This window comes from Protopterus annectens, chromosome 2.part0 (genome assembly GCF_019279795.1).
Source record: "Protopterus annectens isolate FY-2018-M chromosome 2.part0, PAN1.0, whole genome shotgun sequence".
Lineage (NCBI taxonomy): Eukaryota > Metazoa > Chordata > Ceratodontiformes > Protopteridae > Protopterus > Protopterus annectens.
Window position 1 is genome coordinate 1,840,991,134 of NC_056728.1, and position 20,026 is coordinate 1,841,011,159.

The 20,026-nt window shown below is 39.6% G+C and overlaps 1 protein-coding gene across 1 annotated transcript in view; it reads right to left on the reverse strand.

Moving 5' to 3' along the window:
* MRPL20 (mitochondrial ribosomal protein L20) overlaps window positions 1-20,026 on the reverse strand; it is a 173,609-nt gene that overhangs the window by 99,026 nt on the left and 54,557 nt on the right. Inside the window, exon 2 of the mRNA XM_044061875.1 lies at window positions 7,905-8,015. Within this exon, the coding sequence (XP_043917810.1) occupies window positions 7,905-8,015 (111 nt within the window). The remainder of the gene's footprint in view (window positions 1-7,904; window positions 8,016-20,026) is intronic.

Sequence of the window (20,026 nt, forward strand, 5' to 3'; positions counted from 1 at the left end):
TCAGCAAGAAACTTTGGTGTTATCCACAGCATACAACTTCCATTTCTTGGCTTTCCCTAGCCTACGTGTTGACACACCTTTCCATGTAAGGGCAGATCCTGCCTCTTAAACCTGGTTGATCTCTTTGAAACAGTCACCAAGGCCATTGACGAGGGGAAGGTGGTCCACACAGCCTACCTGGACCTCGCAAAAGCCTTCGATACAATACCCTACTCGGGCATTATAGATAAGCTCACCAGCTTAAATATAAACCCCTATGTCACTAGATGGGTTGCAAACTGGCTCAAGGACAGAACCCACATGGTTAGAATTGCTGGAGCCATGTCAGACTCCAAACCGGTTACAAGTGGCATCCCACAAGGCTCAGTCCCGGGACCTCTCGTTGGGTATATATTTCTCAGAGGTACAGGCCAACACGGAAGGACTGTGGCTGACCAAGTTCACAGGTGACTGCAAACTGGGCGCCATAATAGACTCTCCAGCAGACACAAGCATCCTCCAAAAGGGCCTCACAGAAACATACAACTGGTGCCAGAGCCATGGCCTCAAGCTAAACGCCAAAAAGTGTATAGTCATCCCCTTTGGCAAAAACAAAGTGCCCACAAATTACCACATAGGTGGTAATCCATTAAGTACAGAAGAAGTCATTAGGAGGGACCTTCCAAGTTGATAGCAATCTCTCATTTGACAACCACGTGGCCAAAGTGGTTAGAAAAACATTTTATATAGCCCACCTAATCATGAAGGGATTCACATCTAGATCAGGGGAGGTCATCGTGCCTCTTTACTCATCCCTCATCAGGCCCATAATTGAGTACAATGCCCCTTTTGGGATGTACCTTACCAAACACCTGCAGCAACTGGAAAGACCCCAAAAGTACCTCACCAAGAGGATCAAAGGGCTCAAACAGATGCCATATGCTGCCCGGTTAAAGAAACTCCAGCTCTACTCAGTGGCATACCACCTGCTCAGAGGCGATCTGTGCCTGACGTATAAAGCCATATCCAACCCGGAATTAATGGACATGCTGCACCTCAGAAGATCCAAATCCCATCGAGCTACGTGCTCAAGAGACTTGAACCTCAGCACTGTAATAAATAGGACATGCTGGAGGGACAGATTCATAACCCAGAGGCTCCCTTCACTCTGGAATGAAATCCCAGTCCAGGTTAGGCAGAGTCCCTCATGGACTCTCTTCAAGAGGAATCTTGATGAGTGGATGGGAGATCGTAGGTTTACCCCGGGTATCACTTCTGTGTCACTGTTAGACAGAGGCACAGTATACTAACCTCGAAAAAGGGCATAGCAAAATTAATTTAAAATGGGTGGCAAAAGCCAAACACACTCTGGCTAGGCTTATAAATGCCGTAGGGCAGATAGCCTAGTATGAACCTATGAACCTATAAAGGACAGCTGACACATGCCACTCTGCTCCAATGAGCTTCACTTCTTTCATACATACCCCCCTCGTTCTTTCATACATACCCCCCTCGTGATGTCACCTATCTTCTACTCTGTTACTCCCCATATCCTACTCCTACACTCCACTGACTGTGCTCATTTGCTATGTAAACTTGCGATTCACTATCCTAACACTCATTTACATAGGATTGCCTACTGATGCTTGGTTACATCTCTTAGACTGAGCTTCCCCCCTTAGCAACCTCTACTCTGTGGCCAAGTTGTCTTCAGCCTGCCATTCCCTTACATTGTACATTAACAATTTCAATAAAATCCACATTTGTGGGTTTTAATTTTTAGTATTTTGGGTTTTAGAACGCAGCCAGTTTGCATGGTGCTGTGCTACGCTTAAACATCGGAAATCGGCAGAAAAAATATAATTTTTATTTTCATATTGCATCAGGAAATATTTCCAATGGCCGTATATTTGGCCATTGGCATGCTTCCTGCACTGGATGCAACCTTTATTTGGAGCTGTCATGGCTCGGTTTTGCTATTTGCAGAACGGTACTCAGTTGTCAACTGAGTACATTTCTGCAAATAACACTGCTCTTACTCAGACAGGTTCGGGCTTCCTGAATCGCAATTTCGCCTGAAATTGAGGTAATTTGCATATCCCAGCCCTGTTCAAGTAAGAGCCGTTTTAGGAGCTCTCTTATACGCCCCTACAGGCTGTTCCTGGATCGCCTGTCGGACATGATGGCTGCATGGAGTCTTACTCTACTCAGACTCCGTGCAAGCCTTCGTGAATCCGGCCCAATATCAATAAAACCTGTGTTATGTCTTTTGTTTTCAGGAAAAGAACCCTAAATATCCTTATGCCTTGGATATTATTAGGATTACAGATGTTAGTACTATAAAAGATTGGCGTTATCAAAATTGATAACTCTTAAGTTTGGGCTCTCACTTACGTGATATTGTCAGAATACATTACTGTGAAATGAACAAACATTTTTAGAAGTATAGTTAGAGATAGGAAGGCTAGTTTATAACACTATAATTAGGCCTATTATGGAGTACTGTAGATTTATGTGCGTCTGTGATAGAGTTTGGCTATTGGAAAGAATTCAAGGCATTTTACTAGAAGGCTACAAGAAATGCTAAGTGTAAACTATTACAACAATGTTATCTTTGTTCACAAATATAAGCAAGTCAGGGGAGACAATTACTACTTACAAATGTGTTAATGATGGAGGTTTTCAGGACTTTATGGGCACTTATTTAGTTTATTTATTGACATTTGCTGACCGGGAAAGCCCGACTGGGACAGGAGCCCATTTTCAGTAGAATCCCGAGGAGAAAAGCTCCACAAACACATTATGATCGCATAGTATTTTACAAGAATTCACAGAAATTACAGTACAATACAGTACAATATAACAAAATGAGAAACAGACTCAAATTGTGGAAAGTTACAATATCAGAGAGAAAAACAATAATTTACAAGATACACATGCGTGCGCACACACTTTTGTAAATATTAAACTAGGTTGAAAGTTAAGAAAGGAAAAGATCAAGATCACTAGACGGGTAGTGTTAGGTTGAAAGAATTACTTATGGGAAAGAAAAATCACTAATGGGGTAGATTTAAAGGGGGGAGGGATAAGAATGATAGCTAAGGTTAGCTAGATTTATAATAAGAACAGAGTTCTTTAAGATAACTTGTAGATGAAATGAGTTTCCTACTGGTTTTGATGGGTAAAGACTGGGGTAAGCTAGAGGAAGACTCAGAGAGTAGGATGTTTATTTGGAAAGATGGAGGGGCAGATTTTAGTATTCGGTAGGTAGTTTTTTAGGGTGAGTTTAAATCTGTTGAAGTAGCTAATGTGTTTATGCTGGTTGGAAGCAAGTTCCATACTTTAGCAATAGGGTACGAGTAAAGGCAGTTTCCGTCTCTTTTGTTTGGTACATGTATAGTTATGAGTTGTTTATTTTCAAGCGAAGGGTTCTGGTGGGGCTATAGGGTATTGAAACGTTCTTAAGGTCAGGGCAGCTGTTTGGATTGTAGATACTTTTATGTTAAGGTGATGTGTAAATTGCAGCCAGTTTAATTCTTTTAAGGCTTGGCAGTGAAGTGAGTGGTATGAGCTGCCTGCGGCAAATTTGGTGATTTTATGGTAGCAGGACTCGAACTTATTTTGTAGAGAGGACTACAGGTTAGTAAAAATGGGAGTACTGTATAATAGGGAGGGGAGCGAGTAAGTGTTGGTGAGAACTCTTTTGGTGGTGCTGTCCATGAAATCTTTATGTCTGTATAGGAGTCCTAATTTGCAGTGATTTTTTTTAGTGACATTACCAATATGGTGTTCAAATGTAAGCTGTCAGTCATAACACCTAATAGTTTAGCATGGGATACAACTTCAATTTCTGTGTTGCTTTGGGAGAGAATATGAAAGTGTGTGTGGCGTTGCTACAAAATGTAGAAGGTTTGTTTTTTTTTTGCCATTAAGTAGCAGTTGTGATTTGGTTAACAGGCTTCAACTGCGGTGAAGGTATCTTGGGTTATTTGTTGGAGGTTATTTGAGGAGATGATGGCAGTATCATCTTCATATTGGATAGTAGTGCTAAGAGGAGAAGCAGTGTGAAGGTTGTTGGTTAAGTACGTTAGAATACAGGTCCAAGTATGGGATCCTTGTGGTACTCCAGTTTGGTTGGTTTGGTATTCCGATAGGGACTGTTGTCCGTTAGTGAAATAGCTATTAAACCACTGGTGGGTGGGTGGGGTGCAGTCAATATTAGAAAAATGTTGAAGTTTTTGTGTGATACTGCATCGAAAGCCTTCGACAGGTCTACTAATACTACCAAAGTAATATTACCTGAGTTGATGGATCTCTGTACAGTATTCATGAAGGAGATAGGTGCAGTGCTTGTGCTGTGTGAGGGGCGAAAGCCATGTTGGGTGGGGTGAGTAGGTTGTTGTATGTGAGATGGAGAAGTAATTGTTTATGGATGCACTTTTTGATGAGTTTGGATAGTGGGGAGAGGATAGTAACTGGACAACAGTTACAGGGCTCACTGGAGTTTTTTTCCTTTGTGAAGTGGGTGATGATGGATTTTTTTCAGAGGTTGGGGACATAGAATTCTGCAACTGAGCAGTTGATCAGAATGCTATGGCCTCGGCAGCGAATTTTAAGTATTCTGGTGGGAGGTCATCAGAGGAGATCAGAATGCTATGGCCTCGGCAGCGAATTTTAAGTATTCTGGTGGGAGGTCATCAGAGGAGAGCGAGCATGGTTTTAATTTTCTGAGGTGTCTCTGAATTTCTGTGATTGGTATTAGTTGTAGTTAGAAGACGCTAGATGGTGTAATATTGCTTTGGTGAAGGGGAGAAGAATTGTTTATGGGGCCAGAGGATCTTTCTAAGTGAGGACTGCTTTTGTGGGGTAGGAGGAGGAGGGGGAAAGGAATTTGATAAGGTGAGGGAAGAGGGAGAGGTGTCTGTTATTAATTTATTTATTTATAAAATGTGAGTTGAGCATAGTGGCTGTTTGTGATGGTGTTTTTTTCCGGGCATGGTGATGGGTTTTGTTTGGTGCCTGGGGCAAGGAGATTAGTGATGTTATTCCAGAAATGTTTTGGGTTGTACCTATGGTTGCTCAGCTGGTTAGAGAAATAGTTTTGCTCGTCAGTACATACTAGCTTTTTAGCTTTGTTTCGCAACTGTTTGTATCCAAGTAGGTTACTGAAAATCCAGACTTACACATACTAAGTTAGAGATGGGTCATTTCTCAGAAGGTTCCTTTTCTTTGAGATATGATGCTCTTGGAGTTGGATAAAGTTTGGGGGCATGGGGCAACTTGCCTCCACATTAGGAGGGTGCAGGGGGACTTGCTCAATGCAACAAAATAAGTTTAAAGGAGAAGAGCAAAGTCTGATTTTTCTCTCTTCTAAAGCATTTTCAGTGTCAAAACTCTGCAATGCGAGTTTTGAGATTTCAATAGGGAGCCACCCAACCCAGCTTGCCACAGGTTTCTGCCATCTTCACAAACTTATAGCCATGCAATAATCAAAGTTAGGGCAAAGCTACAGCAAAACTGCTACTAACTAAACTCCAGTGGTAGGCTCCGTCACTGTATTCCTCTCAAACAACTGCACCGGACAGAACTCCCAGATTATTTTAAATATGCCCGATAAAGACGATATTACACCAACCAGAAAGGGCCTCAGAAATAGTTTCATCTATTCCTAACCTTCTTTAGTAGTATATCCTCACTAGAAACCTCAGATCCAAAGACAAACATTTAGCCCACACCCACAAAGTTTGCAATACCACCAGCAAAACCCTTTTCTCGGTCTCTGCCTCCAAACTTTGAAATAATAATCTCTCTTCAGCAAAGCATGTAAAAACTTTCTGTAAGCTTAAAATATACTTAAAAGCACATCTAAATAACTTCTGGCACTAGCAATGCTCATCTCCCCTACGGTAGGCCCATCAGTAACCTCTAACAGCAGCACAATCACCATTCTTCTGCTTGAATGCATTGAATCTAAAATCGGACCAACCCTATAGGTTTTCAACAGTCTTAAATACAGACAAACTTCAACCTCTTATCAACTTTGTCTCAGTATTGTACTCTGATACTCATGCAATGGCTCTCTGCTACTGCTTCTAGTATTACCTCTTGGCTGATCTGGAACAAAATCTCGTTTTATTCTGAGGGGAAAATATTCTTATTAATCTGAAATGTAAAAAATCTAAGAATCAAGCTAAAATCGTTAATATACTGCATACTTAATATCACATTTAGTTTAATTTTCTAAAAAGAAAAAACTTTTTTAGAAATTTATCAGTAATACTGGACGCAGTGAGCTCTGAAATCACACCCGTATAGATTTCTATCTGTATTCCAATAATTTTTGCATTTACTGGGACTACTATTTAATTTATCTGTGAAGCTTTTCTCCCATGCCTTTCACTGAAAAAGTGCAACACACTCCATTGGCTTTTCTTGGTAAGAAAAAGCAAATGAATAAATAAATTAAATAAGTAATTTTTGAGGTATAACAATTTACAAAATAAAAAAACACTTGGAGAAAGGGTTTAACTTGAAACTGTGATGCGTACTGTACTGATAAAGATATGACGACAAACCTTTTTCAGGCTACGGGTAGATTTTTCCTTCAATATTTAAACTAATTATATTTTTCTTTACAAGCAGTAAACACAGACAGGATAAAGATATGACTCAGATCCTGCAAACTAGCTTGATAATCACTGCACATCCACCAATGAAGATTCAAGTTACAGTTGACTCGAGAGTGAAGTCCAAATGGGTAAAATCTAGCTTTACTGCTGGTCACACAGTGATTATCAATATTAAACTATTACTTACTATAAAATAACCTTGTATAGAACAGATTTTTAATGCTCCTCTTTACAGAGAACCCCATGCTAAATGTGATTAAAGTGACAGATTCCCTCAGATATGTCCTGTGCATGCTGCTGTCCATAATACCAAAGCGAAGCTTAGTGCTCAAGATGCATTTTTGTGCCACTGATGTGGTTGCATCAAAAACAAACATTCTTGTATGCTTTTCTGCTAATTCTTTGCACTGATCATGTATAATTATGAACAGATAATTACAAGTCTGTAATCTAGCAGTAGAAATGCATTATTTTTAAAATACATGTATTTGCAGCCATGTTGCCAGTATTGCAACAGAGGAAGGTCACTGTGCTTTACCAAAGGCTAAATGAATGTCTCCCCCCAAGGTAATTGTACTTTACCCACTACTACAGAGTCAGTTCATCCAATTAGGTTTGACTTTTTCCAATTTTTAAGAAATGGTACGAAGGTCTATATAAATAATCTTATACTGTGCATTCATATGTATCATGCAAATGCTTAAACTTGTAGCAAGTTCAACATGCAGAATAATACATCAAAAAGATCTACGGAAATATAGCAGGTAAAAACATTTAAAAGGGAAGTGCTCAAAAGCATAAGGTTTAAATGTACTAAGATGTCAGTTACTGCATAGCACTGTCACTTTAAAAAAAACCTGTATAATTAAAGATATGCAGTGCTTTCAAATCCTTTTATGTTGCGCCCCTTGCATATAAGGAAAATGCTCAGTTGCAAGGAGAGATCGACACTAGGGCAATAATGGAGGCTAGTTCCATGTGCTTGTACCTCAATTTGCAAGGAGAGATCAACACTAGGGCAATAATGGAGGCTAGTTCCATGTGCTTGTACCTCAATCTAAAGCTCACGCTCCAAGTAGTTGCACTATTCCCAGCAAGCATCAAACTTTCTGAAAACGAGACAGCAAGACAAAATACAACAATTTTGTCGCTTTTTATGCTACAACTAAAAACAGCTGTACATATTCATTCTAAAACTCAAAATTTAAAAGAGAAATATGGAAACACATGGAAAAATATTCAAAGCGTTCACTTTACTTGAAAATGGGAAAAAAAAGCATCTCTGAAGTGACTTACCTTTCTCATATTCCTCCTCTTTTGTTTCCTTGCTTTTGTACAATAGACAAAAGCTCTTCTAACTGCTCGCACAGCCAAGCTAAAACATCGATTCTTCCTTCCACGAAAATGCTAAAACAAATGAAAAATTTTAAATCAATGAATACAATTGTTTCAAATAATGCAAACGACTGGCAGTTAAACTTTCATTACAGTGAATTATTAAATGCAAAGATTCTGAGCGTACTTTCTTAAATATAACAAATAATTTGCAGGACTGATATGATATGATTATACCTTTTTTTATATTTTATTGACTTTTTGAAGACTATTTTTGATATTCATTACATTTTGATTTAACCAATAGATTCTAACCTGGTCAAACAACCAATATTAAATTTAGTGTAATGTGATCTTAACTTAATAGCAGTTATTTAATTCTTACACAATGTAGTTGCCTGGCAATTAATGCCAAGAAGAGAAGGTCTGAACGGTTACTGAGCCACTTCCTATGTCCAGAATACAGGGTTTGATTCCTACTACCATAATTTGCTTACTGCAGGACTCTGAACAAGTCAAATAACCAGACAGCGCTCCTTGGCTTCCCTTGAAAAGGGATTAATTGCCCAATGGGCCTACCCAGTCAACAAATACAACAAAACAAAATAAAATAAAATTACACAAAGTCTTTGAGTACTGGAGACATTTCAGTTTTCCATTGTTTTGTATCACTTTTCTTGTCAGTGGGTTGGCCGAGGTAGTGCAACAGTTAGCATTGTCGCCTCACAGCAAGAGGTTCTCCTGTTCGATTCTCGGCTGGAACGCCTTCTGTGCGGAGTCTGCATGTCCTCCCTGCGGTCAAGTGAGCTTTAAACACATGCATGTAGGTGCGCGTGCCTTCTGTGAAGGTAGGGCACTGGACTGGCAATTCGACATGTAAAACTCCACTGCCAATTTGCGGATAGGTGATTCGCTGTGGTGACCCCTAACCAGTGAAAACCGAAAGAGACATTGCTTGTAACAGTTTTCCTGTCAACAAAAAACAGATCCCAAAAACAGTACACATAGGAACACTGCAATACTAAAGATAGTATTTCTCAATAGAACATAGTTGCCTAACCACAATGTCTGAAAAACGTTTATCAGACCAATATGTTTGCAACATTTCACTTTCTCAGAAAACGTGTACCCAATCAGCTTTTACCACATTCTTACATCTCTGTCAGTAATCAAAGTCAAAGAAAATGTTGTCATTCAGAACTACACAGCAGTGTAGCTGAACGAAATTACAATGCTTCGTTCTCAATGCAGGAAACAGTTGCACATATAGACAGAGAAAAATTAATAACATATCAGTTGAAATTTAACAAGTAGCAACTGGTAAGTAGGACAGCAGTGACCCACACCCAACCCAGAACAGGAGACAAGGAACAATATGAAGGTAATGTTGTCAAAGTAAAACTGAAACAATAGCAGCATATCTATGAACAGACTGAATTATTGCAGTTTGTATATTGCACTTTATAGTCCTTCAATGTATAGGTGAGCTCCCTTAGTATTGCACTTAGCTACTGCACATCCATAAAATAAGCCCCTTGATAGGCTAGTTATGTAACAGACATCATGGTTTGTTTTTCCCCAAGAGTTCAACAGTCTAATGGAGAGCAGAAAGAAACGTTTTTAGTCTGGTGGTCATACAATGCAGACTTCTGTATCTCCTGCCTGAGGACAGGCGAGAGTACAGACCATTGACAGGATGTGTTGGATCGCTGGAAATCTTTTTCTCCCTGTTGATCACTGGCATTTGTGTAGATCTTCCAGAGGTGTAAGGGAGGTGCCAATAATTCTGCCACCCTTACAACTCTCGAGAGCCTTCCAATCCTGATTGTTACAGCTCCCATACCAGACTGCAATGCTGTTGGTCAGGACACTTCCAATGGTGCCCCTATAAAAGGTCTGAAGTACGGAGCTTGGTAATTTTGCCTTCCTAAGTTTCCTTAGAAAGTGCAAGCATTGCTGAGCTTTTTCGACTGTGCTGGATACATGGACTGACCAGGATAAGTTCTCTGTGACATGAATGCCAAAGAACTTTGTACTCTTGACCCTTTCCATTGTCATCCCTTTCAAATCACTAGAGGTTTGTGTGGTACTTGAGATCTTCTGAAATCAACAATCAACTCCCTTGTCTTGCTGACATTCAGTGCTAGATGGCTGCCGTCAACACCAGACCAGTAGTTGAGCAATCTCATTCTTGTAGGCCTCCTCTCAGTCTTTGATCAGGCCTATAACAGTGGTGTCATCTGCGAATCTGATCCTATTCGTCTCATGTCTGGCCATGCAGTCATGTGTCAGCAGAGTGAAAAGGAGGGGGCTTAGGACACACCCCTGTGGTACTCCTGTGTTCAGGATGATACTTCTGGAGCTGTTGTCTCCCACACAAACCTTTTGAGGCCTTTCAGTAAGGAAGCTCAGAATCCAATTGCATAACTGAGAGTCTATGCCCAGTTGAAGTAGTTTCGATATCAGATTCTGAGGGATGACAGTATTGAAGGCAGAACTGAAATAAATGAATAGCAGTCTTGCATAGCAGTTTTTGTCTTCTAAGGGGGTCGGTGATTCATGGAGAGCTAGTGAGATGGCGTCCCCTGTACTGCGGTTTGTCCTGTATGTGAATTGCAATGTGTCTAGTGTCACAGGTAAGGCTATATAATCTTTGACCAGCCTCTCAAGGAACTTCATTACTGTCGAGGTTAAAGCAACTGGTCAGTAGTCAGAGTTGTTGGCTGTGGTTTCTTGGGTAGAGGAATGATGGTCATCTCCTTGACGCATTTCGGAACACTGGCTAGATGGAGTGAGATGTTGAAGATGTCAATGAGTACTGGAGCCAGTTCCGTCACACATTCCCTTAGTACCCTACCCATGATGTTGTCAGGGCCAGCTGCTTTCCTTGGGTTGACACGTTTTAGGGGTTCTGGTGACTGTACTGAAGCTCAGCACCACTGCATCCTTATCTTTAGGGATTCTGCATGCTGTTTTGTTGTCAGCATCAAACCTACTGAAGAATTTGTTCAGTTGGTTCAGAAACTCTACGCTATCATCACATGAAGCTGATGTAGGCTTGTAGTCAGTGATGGTTTGAATTCCTTTTAAAAGTTGCCTGGTATCCTTTTGGTCCCTGAAGTGGCTTTGGATTTTTTTGCCATAGGATCTTTTTGCCTCTTTGATATCTTTGTTCAGTTTGACTCTGGCCACACTTAAAGCTTCCATATCTTGGGATTTGAAAGCTGTGTTTCTTACTTTCAAGAGCGCGTACAGCTCACTAGTAAGCCACGTTTTTTGATTTGCCCATATGGTGAGGAGTTTGGTGAGGAGTTTGGCATTTGTTACATCCTCCACACACTTAAAAATGTAAGCTGTGACCAACTCAGTGTATGTGTCCAAGTCAATATAGTTGTTTGCAACAGCAGCCTCTCTAAACACTGACCAGTCTGTACAGTCAAAACAGTCTTGCAGAGCTGAGATTGCCAACTCAGGCCAGATCATTATTTGTTTTCTAGCCGGTGTACTGGTTTTCAGTATGGATTTATAAGCTGGAACCAACATGATGGCTAGGTGGTCAGAGCTCCCTAGATGTGGATAAGGTTTTGCTTTATATGCACTTTTGATGTTAGTGTAGACCTTATCTAGTATATTTACCCCCCTTGTGGCAAAGTTTACATGCTGGTGGTAGTGGGGTAATACAGTCATTAGGTTAGCATGATTGAAGTCTCCTGCAATTACTACTGCATGCTCTAGATTTCTGTTTTGCAGGTCACTTACAGACTGATATAAGGTGGACAGAGCGTCACCGATATTTGCGTCAGGTGGAATGTAGACTGCTGTGACGCATATTCCATTGAACTCTCTTGGCAGGTAGTAGGGCCTGCATTTTAGTGACAGAATTTCAATGTTTTCTGAGCAGAAGATGGTGGTCACTACATAGTTGCTGCACTAGTTGTTATTAACTTATAAACACATTCCCCCTCCTCTGGACTTGCCACATAGTGACTGAATGCTGTCTGCTCTAAATAAAGTCACGCCCTGTACATTTACTGTGCTATCACTGATATTTTGGTTTAACCACGTTTCAGTAAACACAAATAAATTGCTGTTTCTCACCTTGTTTTGTGATGAGAGTTCCAGTCTTAAGTGATCCATCTTATTTTCAAGTGAGCGTATGTTGGCTAGTAGTATGGAGGGCAGTGCAGGCCTGTGAGGTTTACCTTCAATCTAACTGAAATTTCTGCTCTGGTGCCTCTTTTCCTCAATCTGGTACATCTTTTCCTTTTTTGCGACTACCAGTTGCTATGAACGTGCGATCTGCTTGAAGTTTGCATTCATCTCCATGTTCCAGCAAAATCCTTGGCTGTAGTAGTTCTTTTAGTATGTTTGAGCTTACAGGCCTCACTTTAAGAAGCTGATCAAACCCAGAGCATAACGAGAATGCAGATCCAATTTTTAACAGATTCTCTGCACTGTAACGTAATCTAACCATTAAATTATCAAACCAATAATCAGATTTATCTATATATATTTTTTTAATTTTATACGTTAGAAATATATTCACAGAATTTTTTATAGGTACAAGTTTTCCACTGTTAACTGGTATTTGTTAAAACTAGACTTCAAATCAAAATTCTACTTTATTGTTTCATAATTTACTATGACTGAATGTTTCTAAGGAGTCGCAATAACTTTAGTGCTGTTACTATTTAGCATCAGTTCATACATTTTTGATAGGATTATTTTATAACTCAATTCACCTTTGAATATAGCCAATAAGCAAATAAGTTCTGGGATTTCTTTCTTCTTGTACTCCGCCATATTTGACTGCTCTGCATTTAATAATTTTTTTAACAAATTAAAATTCAGTATGGATTACTAATATCTGTTATGTATCACAGTGCTCATTGCTGTTTAGCAATGTAGTAATACCTGGAAAACTCAGACCAGCCTTTTCCTAGTTCTTTGGCTTATAAAGGCCAATCTGAGTTAGGCTTGAGACAGAAAGAATGACAGAAATAGTATAGTTAATAAAAGCCAATCTGAGTTAGGCTTGATACAGAAAGAATGACAGAAATAGTATAGTTAATTTATTTACTGATTTTTTTTTTTTATCAAAGATTAGTGTAGTCTCTTCTGCTATGTATAAGGAATTAGAGAGCAGTTTTTATTAACATTAGCCTCCCTTCAATTTTCCTTCTGATTTATTAACCATTTTGTTTCTCTCAAAATTTCATTAAAATCATTTATCATTTTAATTTAGATCAGCTGAAATATTAATTCCTATGTATTTCTAATTTGTCCAAATTAAATCTAAATTTCTTTTTCAACTTGGAATGGGTTTGATGAAGTAAAATTGTTTCCGTTTTGTTTTCCTTGAATTTCATTCTATATACTTGAAATGGTCTAATTCAGGGGGTCTATATCAGATCATCGAACTCTTAATTTACCGAATATCTAATTGTCGGACTACCTATGCAGCAAACAACCTAACCATCAAAGTAGAATTCATCAAAATATTTTACTTGGCCAACACTGTGAAAGGTACACTTTTTTTTTTTTTTTTTACATTTTTGCAGGGGGACTGCACCCCCCCACATGCACTGCAAATTAAATATACCAACTCCGAGATTGCACTACAATAAGGGAATGGGTAAATCATGGCCAGTCGGCATGTCAATCACACAATGTTTTTTTTTCAAGATGGCCAAGTAACATTTTTCAATGAATTCCACTTTGATGATTATGTCATTCGCTGAACAGGTAATTCGACAATTAGGTATTCGCTAAATTAAGAGTTAGACGATCTGACAGACCCCTAAATTCAGTTATATCAGTTTCTTGTGCCAATTTACTGTCAGAAAAAGATAGATTTTGGACTAATATTCCTCAAATTCTAAAACCCTCAATTTTTTGATTACATCTTAAGGGCAAACAGATTCTATAATCAAAGCAAAAAAAAGTAGTAAATGACATCACTGTTTTGTTCCTTTACTCATATGTGCAACTTACATGATACAGAAACATAATACAACTGTTTAATTATATGTATGAAATCTTCTGGAAAATCACAATGTTCTAAAGAGCTGAACAGCTAACCGTGTAAAAGGCTTTTACTAAATCAAGATTAATTACTGCAAGTTTCTTCCTGGATAAGTCTGCATAACCTAGAAGCATAAATTAAATTATTCACCCGGTATTATTATATTTTAGTCTATTACTTCTGAATCCTGAATGATCCTTATAAATTAATATTTCCATTTTAGTCTATTTGCCAAGACAAAGGTGAAGATTTTAGAGTCTATATTCAGCAAGGAAACAGTCTGTAGAGGATATTTTTATTTACCCTGTTTAAAATAGGGGGATATCAAAGAATATTTCCAGGATACTTGGATTAAGAGAAATGCTTCATGAATTAAAGATACAATATTTAAAGAGAAAATGTCACCTCTTCCTTGGATGATGCCATCCAGTCATTGGACTTTCCTTGATTTAATTACCGTTACGTATTTGGTGCTTTTGTGTATTTGTTGCAAATTTTAATGTGGTCCTTCAGGTAATTTCTTGTAAGGGTTTATTTGGGAAAGCAGGGATTTGTGCTATTTAATCCGTTACAGTAGTCACTGAATAATCCCAGGATTTCTTCTATATTTATAGCTTTGTCCCTTACAGTAGGTCTCCCTCAATACAATTTCTTCTTAATTGACTCATCAGCCATCCGAATGCATTTTACTTTTACTACACCTAAACTTGTTTTACTAAATAAAATATCTTGATGTCTTTCATTCAATGTTCTAATCATTTTGAGCAAATTCACGTTTCCTTTGTAGCTTTATTATAGCCATTTGAATCTTCTTCTGAATTTCCACCAACTCTAATACCATTGCTTGCATTTTTGTAAACATCAAATCTCATATTAGCACTTGATTTTAAAGGAGTCTCATAAAATGACTGTTAGCATACTGTCATCAAGAGATACAAACTAATTTCTTTGGTTACAATTCCTTTAAAAAGATATCTAATTTGGCCATCTACGACTGAATTCTTATTGGCAACTCCTTTGTGTTCATTAAGTTTCAGCATACTGAATTGTGGTTTGATAGAGAACAGGGTATCAACACAATTTCTCCTTAGTGTTAAAAAATAAGCCAATCAATAAATTTAGTTTTGTGTTCAATTTTGTCGTTTATGCTTTAAATTTGATTGATAATATAAATGTAGACTTAAGCAGTGATTTTGAGTTCTGTCTTCATACTGGCATCTAAAATCAGTCATTATACTGTTACAATCACCAGTCAGCATCATGTTACCTTTTAAATTAACCAAAATAATTTCAAGATGCGGTTTGCTACCTTAGCACCTATGCCTGGGATCCAACAAAAGTTGAATAAGGTGTACATTTTATTTGATATGCAACAGTAACAACTGAGATCTGCTTCTTTCATTTGTTATTTTAACATTTTAGTGTAATAGTATTTCTCCATAGAAGGGCGGCCACAGTGGAGTAGCGGTTAGCGTTGCCGCCTCACAGCAAGAGTTTCTCCGGTTCGATCCTCGGCTGGGGTGCCTTCTGTGCGGAGTCTGCACGTCCTCCCTGTGGTCGCGTGGGTTTCCTCCGGGTGCTCCGGTTTCCTCCCACATCTAAAAGACATGCTGTAGGTGGTCTGGACACACTAAATTGGCCCTACGTGTGAGTGCGTGCGTGCCTTCTGTGGAAGGTTGGGTGCCGGGCTGGCAACTCGACACTGTAAAACTCCACTGCCAATCATGAGCAGACAGGTGATCCGCTGTGGCGACCCCTAACCGGGAAAAGCCGGAAGAAGTAGTATTTCTCCATAGAATTTCCTATGCCTCTTTTCCTTATTCAATGATGCTGACATGTTCAGAGATTGGTTCTAGGCTATCGGCCCTGGAGCCTATGTAAGCCTAACCCAAAAAGATTTCCTGGCATCTTGCTGCCCGACGTTAGTTCCCAGTGCCCCTATCAAGCAAGGCCACTGAAGTGATCCCTGGGGTGAATTTTCTATTGCCCATCCACTCGAGATTTCTCTTGAAGAGGGCTAGTGAGGTGCTCTGTTTGATGTGAATGGGGAAGTCTGTTCCAGAATATGGGTAATGTCTGGGTTAGGAACCTGTCCCCTCCAGCATGTTCTGTTTATTGTGGTAATGAGGTTTAGGTCCCTGGAGCGTGTGGCACAGAAGGATTGGGATTTCTTCAGAAGTGTTTCACCTGTAAGAAAACTATGATAATGATTTTTAATTTTTAAACATTTATATAGTGATTTTTTTTTTGCCACTATTTACTCCATTAATACGTACAGCTAGAATTTTAAACATGTTCAGCTAGTGTAATTAATCAAATGTATTTGATATTTGTTAACTGGGTTAGTCCAACTGAGCTAGAAGCCCATTTTCAGCGGAGACCCAAGGAAAAAAGCTCCAGAAAGTCACATATTAATTTAAATGAAGAAAGAGAAGTATAATTTAAGTTGCATAATATCGTAAAAGTAAAAAATACAAGCTGGAATATGCCCAAAAATTATGTAAAATAAAGTTATAAAAATAAAAAAGAATGATATCCTTATAATAGAATGATATCCTTATAATAGACATATGCCAATATCAAAAGTACAGAATATGTAATTTACAAGAGAGGCATATCACGTAAAATAAAAACAGATTAAAGTCAGTGTACTGGAAAAGAGTCAATAATTACCAAAAGCAGAACAACATGCAGATGACATATTTTTATAGTCTAGTGGATAAACAAGTCATACTACTACATAACTACTTAAAACTGAGAGAAAAACAGATATATAGGAAAAGAAACCATAAAATTATTAGATAGGAAGAAAAAAGGGAAAAATTAAATTAAGGAACAAAGAAAAGGGTGAGAGAAATCAGAGGGTTCAAGTAGGCTCCAGGCACAGGTAGGTCCATGAGTTTAAAAGAAACAAATTGAATATCAATATTTATAAGACTCGAGTGTAAACAGTCATATTGTGAAGCTTTTCAAATTATAATTCCAATGAAAATTAACTCCTTTTCTACAGTAACAACCAAAAAGTAGAGTTGTGTACACTTACCATAAACGTAGATGTTATAGTGTATTCACTGTTGCAGTCATCACATTTGGGTTATCTGCTTGCAGTAGCCCTCAGTCGGCCTGATTAACAAAGTCTTGGGTCCTTAGTCGGTTGCTGTCTCTTCTTCCATGACGTCAGGTCATCAGGGGTATAAAACTTATGCAGCCGACGCCATTACATCAGGTTTTTCTTGCCCCAGATGTCAAATGCCCCCTAATGGGAAAACATAAAATCTATAAATATACAAGGTTATACCTCCAACAAAAAAGCAAACACACCAAAATGCTTTTGAGCATAGTAAAGGAGAGTAGAGGTATAGCCAAATAGGTAAGGGAGCGGGAGGGAGGGTAAACAGGACTGCAACAGTGAATACACTCTAACATCTACATTTATGGTAAGTGTACACAACTTTACTATGTTCTTCGTGTTTCACTGTTGCAGTCATCACATTTGGGTAGATTCCCAAAGCTAAGGATGGGAGGAGGAATTTAGATAGCATTAGGACCAGCTATAAGGTCCTGCAAGACTGCAGTAGCAAAGCCAGCTCTGAATTTAGAGAAAATTGGCAGATGGTAATGCTTGGTGAAAGTATGTACAGAACTCCAGGTAGCAACGTCTAGGATGTCCCTGGTAGGGATGCCTCTGAGAAAGGCTGTAGAGGTAGATGCAACCCTGGTTGAGTAGGGTCTGCTCCCCTGTGGGATAGGTTTTCCCTGGTGCTTGTAGCAGAAATGAATGCAATGGCCTATCCATTTGGAAATGGTTTGCTTTGAAATAGCCTTCCCCTCTACAAATGCCACCAGCAGTTGTTCAGATTTCCTTTGAGGTTTAGTCCTGTCCAAGTAGAATCTAAGTTGTCTGTACACATCTAATGAGTGCAGTATCCATTCCCCTTTGTTCTGTGGATTAGGAAAGAAGGTTGGCAAATTAATGGACTGATTAAGGGCTACACTGGATTCCACCTTGGATATGAAGGAGGGATTGGTCCTGAGGGACACACTGTCCACATGAAAGATGATAAAAGACTCCACTGCCATAAGAGCCTGTAATCCAGATACCCTTCTTGCTGAAGTTATTGCTAAAAGTAAAGCTGTTTTCCAAGAAAGGAATTTTAAGTCTACAGTAAGCACCAGGCTGGAGTTGGAGCTCTCCTGGGTGGTCGTAAGTTTTTGGCCCCACTGGGGAGCTGCTTGAGCAGTGGATGAGAGATGAGGGGAGGTTCTGGTTATAATGAGCTGAAATGGCCTAGGCAGGAATTTTGACGGAGAAAGGCAGGCCCTTGTAATGCATCTCAGTTGAGCATTGTAAAATCTGAGGTAAATTGGGCACTGCTGTGCTCATCCTTTGAGATTGGTTCCAGGCACAGAATATTTTCCATTTTTCAGCATACGATTTTCTAGTACTAGGCCTTCTTGCCTCAAAAATGATATCAATCAGTGGTTTACTGAGGGATGGTAAAGGAGAGATTAGGTAATTAGCCAAGCTGCTAGGTTCAGTGTTTGAAGCTGGGGGTGCAGAATCTGGTTCTCCTGCTGAGACAATAGGGTAGGAGTCTGAGGCAGGTGCCATGGGGCCAACAGTGACACACTGCACAAGAGGGGGTACACCAGTGTTGGCGTGGCCAGTCTGGTGCAATCAAAATCATCCTTGGTTTGTCTTGTTTGATCTTTAGTAGTACTTTGGAGAGCAGAGGCAGAAGAGGAAAGGCATAAACTGATAGTTTTTTCCAGCTGAAGGACAGAGCATCCACTTTCCAAGCTTGTTTGTGGGGAGTCCTTGTGCAAAATTTGTCCAATTGATAGTTCTGGGGGGAGAGGCAAACAGGTCTATATCTGGGCTCCCCCCTTTTCTTGTCAACATGTTGAAAGTCCTTGGTTCCAGTTTCCACTTGTGTGGGTCCATGAGGTTTCTGCTTAGTTCGTCTGCCAGTGTATTTAGTTTTCCTGGCAGGAAGTGAGCTTGTAGAAGCACTTGGTAGCTCAGGGCTGTGTTCCACAATGCCATGGCAAGTCTGCAGAGGGGGTAAGAATGTGTACCCCCCTGCTTGTTTATGCACCACATAACAGTGGTGTTGTCCGTCTTTACCATTAATTGTCCTGGAAGAATGTGGTCCTTGAAGGCTTTCAGAGCATTATGTACAGCTAACATTTCTTTTTGATTGATATGCAAGCGCATTTGACTTGGGTTCCATTTGCCCCGAATGCACTTCCCTGCCAGGTGAGCCCCCAATGCATATATAGTGTGATGCGTCTGTTGTTAGGGTTTGGGCGGCAGGGGTAGTGTGAATGGTAATCCCTTGTTTTGGCCTCTGCCCACCAAAGGAACTCTAGGTGTAGGCAAGGTAAGATAGGAATCATTGCTTCTAGATCCTGATAATTTTGACACCATAGGCTTTTTACATACCACTGTAGTTTCCTCATATGCAGTCTTGCATATAGAATTAGAAGAATGCAGGAGGCCATGAACCCCACGGCTTGTAGAATTTGCCTTGCAGATAGCAGGGTTTTTGTGGCCACTTGTTTGAAGTAGGTTGTCAAATGAATGTGTTTCTCTGGCGTAAGGAAAGCCATCTGGGAAGTTGTATTCAAGCTTGCTCCCAGGAATATAATTTGTTGACAGGGTACCAGGAGTGATTTACTTTCGTTGATGGTGTACCCCAGACAAGTTAGCACCCGTTGTACAAACGCCAGATGATTCAGAAGTATGTCCTGGCTTTCTGCCTGAATTAGACAATCGTCCAGGTACAGGTATATTTGAATATTTCTTTGTCTGCAAAATGCAATGACTGGAGTTAGGCACTTTGTGAATACCCTGGGCTAGGTAGATAAGCCAAAGGGCAATGCAGAGAACTGACAGTGCATCTAGCCTGCTTTGAAGCGTAGGTATCTTCTGCAAGATTCCCGGATTGGGATGTGCAGGTATGCTTCCTTTAAATCTAGTGTTGCCAACCAGGCGTCTTTGCCTAGCATAGGGAGCAACTGGTGAAGAGTCAGCATCTTAAATTTTGGAATCACC